At 43.9% G+C, this 5000-nt stretch overlaps 1 protein-coding gene across 1 annotated transcript in view; it reads left to right on the top strand.

Annotated features, from left to right (window-relative positions):
- LOC138027557 (bile salt hydrolase/transferase-like) overlaps positions 1 to 5000 on the top strand; it is a 21197-nt gene that overhangs the window by 14657 nt on the left and 1540 nt on the right. Inside the window, exon 2 of the mRNA XM_068875102.1 lies at positions 4226 to 4570. Within this exon, the coding sequence (XP_068731203.1) occupies positions 4226 to 4570 (345 nt within the window). The remainder of the gene's footprint in view (positions 1 to 4225; positions 4571 to 5000) is intronic.

Here is a 5000-nt window from a genome sequence, read left to right on the forward strand (position 1 = left end):
GTACGTTAACCAACTAAAATTGCGGCCCGAAGCCGTTAGGATCATAACTGGTCCAATTCAAAAATGGCACTGAGCTCGGTAGGAAACGAAACCGTTAGGATAATAACTGGTCCAATTCAAAAATGGCACTGAGCTCGGTGCGCCTGGTGACGAGTATAAGAAGTTCAGGTGTAGTCGGAGGGTGAGTTTTATCTTTGAGCAATTTGGGATTCCCTTCCCTCCAAGGGGACGCCCCGACGTCAGTGCCATTTTTTAATTTGGACCAGTTGTGATCCTAACGGCTTCGGGCCACCATTATGGTGCGCCATGTGTTTCAAAATTCATACTTATTCTCACCTGACCTGTTGAAATGCACACATCTTATGTAAAACTAGACGCTCCATAAGCGTACACTGGGTTGCCTGTGGGACGTGTTACCCAAAAACAGAGGGGACTGAGTTGGGTGGTATTGAACTGCAGCGTTCCAGTCAATTTTTTCAAGTCGGGAGTCATTAAGACCATTTAAGGAGTCACCCAGAATTCATGCCAGCAGAGGCCCTTTGGCTCACACGTTCATACGACGAAACAAATCTTTTTCTGTGGTTAAAAACCTGGCTACCAGCCTATTAATCATTTGTCAGAAAGAAAAAGTCCTGTCATCTTTAGACACCTCTGGCGCCCCAAGCTCAGTGTGAGGGAATATGAGGATTTGTATGGGACGACATTGTGGTCGCCTCCTTCCTGTGAGGTTTTTCCCCAGATTCGATAGGAATTGAGCCATTATCAGTTCCTCGGTTGTCAACGGTCATAATAAAATACCAAGGCTGCATGAAAACTGAATTCTTGCGAGCCCACCAAATGGAGTCAAATATTTCAGGTTAAAATGTTCCCACGGCCACAAATCCACTGTAGAATTCAAGGAAATAGGCTTTTCTTTCATTTCAATCCGCTAGCCGCGCAATCGAAGCCCTGCCAGCGACGTCAGTCTGCTGTCAGTGTCCCAAACAAAACGATAAAACGATGAAAAACATCCTCACGAACTTTGAAGACGACACGGCGACCGTTGAGTTTTTGTTTGGTGAAGCCTGGTTTTCACTAGTGGCGCAAGCACAAAGCGCAAGCATAAGAGCGCTTATTTCACTGTGAAAACGGGGATGACGCAAAGCATAAACACAAGCGCAAAAAAGCACGAGCACACATGATCAAAATGTTTCCTTTTCCTTGTGCTTGCGCTTATGCTTGCGTTCGCTTGCGTTGTGTGAAAACGAAACGCAACATAAACACAAGGAAATTTGTTGTGTCTGGCCAATTAAAGCACTCGTTAGAGATTCCTTGCGTCTGAGCATTTGAACAAAATGCCGGTTACCGAGGATGATTTTGATGCTTATGTCGACGTTCGTTTTCACAAGCATAAGGTACTTATGCTTGTGCTTGTGCTTGTGCTTGTGTCGCTAGTGAAAACCAGGCTTAAGGACGGTGCCTACTATTGTTATTGCCCATAAGTTCTGCGCATCTCGAGGTACTCGCATTTCCTATCGGCGCTGCTAATTTATGCAGGGATATTTTTGCGCGGTTCAAAACTATGCGGAGAAAGCAGAACTTAGCAAGTGCTCTTGGTATCCAAAAAGAAAATTGGGGGTAACCATTCATTTTTCCGAGATAATTAAGGTTCAATTTGGAAAAGAACGCCATGCATTGCTTTGTATTTTAAAGCTTTTTACAAATATTGTTGTTTAATTATCTTCGGAAAATGAGTGGTTACCTCCAATTTTCTTTTTGGATTTCAATAATACTTGTTAAGATTTGCTTTTCCGCATATTCAGTGAACCGCGCAATTAGTAGGCACCGTCCTTAACGTCATCAGGGACGACAAACAAAGGTAAACAAAGACTCGTTACCAAACCGAACCCAACCGTCACCTTGTCGTCTTCAAAGTTCGTGAGGATGTTTGTCATCGTTTTATCACAGGCAGGCAACCCTAGGGATGCGAGAGCGCGTGACGTGACGTTACATTGAGAGCCCGGTTGCAACGGCCGATTCAACTGACCGAGGAAAATGCTCCATAAAAACTTCAAGTCGCGACTTTTCTTTTCGAAAATTCATTTCATAGACAGCCAGATAAATAAAGTTCACTCATCTACTATTTTCCGCGTTTCCTGAGTGATTTGATGGGTTTTTGGGACGCTTCGATTTCCTCTTCAGGTCCCACGCGTCGTGACATACCATGTAAATAGACGAATGTCGGTCGTCTCGCCAACGAGTCGTTTCGCAGACGGTCAGTTCGCAAACGTGTTGGGTCGACTCGCAAACCTCCGGTAGTTAGTACGCAAATGGTAGTATCGAAAACGAAGACCTCAAAAACGAAGACCTCGAAAACGAAGACCCACTCGACAAAACGTACAAGTAAGGTTAATTCAAATGTTATTTTTGAAGAGTTAGTCCTAAGCAGATCTAAGGGGCCGATTACATAAGCCGGGCTGGCTCGTTTAGCCGAGATCCCGGCACGTCTTAGAAACACACCAAAAATCAAGTTTGGGAAAATCTCAGCCCGGTTAGCCGAAATCTCGACATTACGATGCCGGAGTATAGAACAAAACTAGGTTTGAACTGGACCAGATACAGATTTTAAAAAAGCCCTTGCACGAGTACTCTTATTCCGTGTCTAAATATTGTCACGTACACAGAAACGCTCAGTTACAACATCGACTGGGATAGAAAAAGTAAGAGTAGAGATATATCACAAAATTTTACTTTAATCCACGAATTTAAAAAGGAAAAGGAAAGGAAATTAGCATCTCCCACTGAAGTCCTTTAAATTTCTCGATTTCCGTTAAACATACAGCTGGTGACCCGCGAAAATACAACATACAAAGTTAACGTTTTGGAATTTCAACTAAAACCTTCAGTGAGCTATTGATCGTCGTTTTCAGAAGGCAAAAAATATCCAGTTTAACGGTATGGTTGATAATTATGGCGCGAAACACTTTTTCCACCATTCTCATGTCGGACTTCAATTCATGTCGTCAGCCTAGCGCTATTTCGTTGCTCCGTGCCTTTTTCGCAGAGTTTTGCATCCAGTCAGCATTTTATGCCCGGTCCCCATTTTATACTGACTGTTCTAAATTTAACCCAAGCCGGCCTGGCTCACCTCATGTAATACCGGGCTGAAAACCATCCCGGAAACCCCGACAAGCCCGGCTGACCGGGCTGGCATTTCTGTATACGTGACAATATTTTGACTCGGAATAAGAGTACTCATGCAATGGCCTTTTTTATAATCTGTATCTGGTCCACTACAAACCTAGTTTTGTTCTAATAGTATACTCCGTTTTTGGAAACTCAGTCCTTGTGTCATACCTACGTCCGCAGTCCGCGTTTCATACCTAGTCCTCGTTTTATACCCGGTCCGCACTCGACCATTTTTACTTACCAAATTTAGAGATATGTCGTGTGAAAAAAGGTAACAATTACAACAACAAGAAGTGGAGGGAAGTTTGTCTCCCTAAATTGTTATTAAAATTCACCACTGTGGAATTTAACGAAGCCTTAAGGTTTGCTATCTTATACATCTTGTATTTAAACATTTTATTTAAAAACGACTATTCCGTGGGCCATTTTGCTCTAAAGTGGAGTAATGTGGTTAGAAATCGCTGGCCCGGCTAACCGGGCTGTCCCGGTGAAGGCGATTACATGAAAAAATCGCAGCCCGGTTAGCCGGGATCCCGGCATCGTTATGCCGGGATTTCGGCTAATCGGGCTGAGATTTTTCCATGTAATTGCAAACTTGATTTTTGGTGTGTTTCTCAGACGTGCCGGGATCTCGGCTAAACGAGCCAGCCCGCCTAACAGGGCCAGCCCGGCTCATGTAATCGGCCCCTTAGATCTGCTTAGGACTAACTCTTCAAAAATAACATTTGAATTAACCTTACTTGTACGTTTTTTCGAGTGGGTCTTCGTTTTCGAGGTCTTCATTTTCGAGGTCTGAGCTCTCCGTCTTCGTCAGTCGGGGTCTTCGTTTTCGATACTACCGGATACGATTGGTCGAAAAAGGGAACCAGCCAATCACGACAAACGATAAAACTTGTGACTACAAAAAACAAAACAAAACAAAAAACTCCCCTGGAAATATAACACCGTTGCCGTTGGCATCCGCGTAATTATAAATGATATAATGTATATATTCCCTTTAATATTGGGTCAGTTGCTATGCTGACGACATAGAAGAAAGCATTCCTTCTTTCTTTAGGTTGTGAGAACCCTTGTTGCGATTCAGCTGCTGTTCCACGCCTATCTCGTAACGGACGCCTGCACCGAGATCCGACTTACGGCCGAAGACAATTCGGTCATCGTCGGCCGAACAATGGAGTACGGGTACGAGCTGTATTCAAAATTGGTGGTGGAGCCCAAAGGCCAAACGCACAGTGCAGCTGTGGCAGAGGGCTGTCCTCCAAATCAAACTCCTATGAGCTGGACAAACAAGTACGAAATCGCGTATCTTGACGCTTGGAACACCTTTTTGCCTGCTGATGCGATGAATACTGCTGGGCTGTCAGTGGGACCCCTGTTGTTCCCCAACTTTGCCCAATATGAGGTACCACGAAATAGAAGTTCATGATAAGCCCTTCCTTAATTTTCAAAAAGTTATTGATGTATCACGAGTGTAACTGATGTGAACCAATACTCTTGCCAGATAATCTTCTCATGTCGTGACCTGTTATGTTATATAGAATTTAAGTATTTGTAATCTTTTTAATTAGATTAGTTGGCGTTTGGGATCTCCAATCAGTATTGCGGAGTCTCAGCACTCTAGGCAGACATTAGTAGCACTTGGAATCCCCACTCGATGGAATTAATTCGTTATGAACCACTTAATCTTCTTCCCCACGGGTCCCTGAATTCTGCGATGGCTCGGGCGATCTTTCTCGACATTGTCGGGAGCTTCACAGCCTAAACTCAGCCCGCCCACGCGTTTATTCTTCAAAATCGGGAAAATCTGTTGCCCGACATATCAGAAAAATCTG

Source organism: Montipora capricornis, chromosome 2 (assembly GCF_036669925.1).
Source record: "Montipora capricornis isolate CH-2021 chromosome 2, ASM3666992v2, whole genome shotgun sequence".
In the NCBI taxonomy this organism is placed as follows: Eukaryota; Metazoa; Cnidaria; class Anthozoa; order Scleractinia; family Acroporidae; genus Montipora; species Montipora capricornis.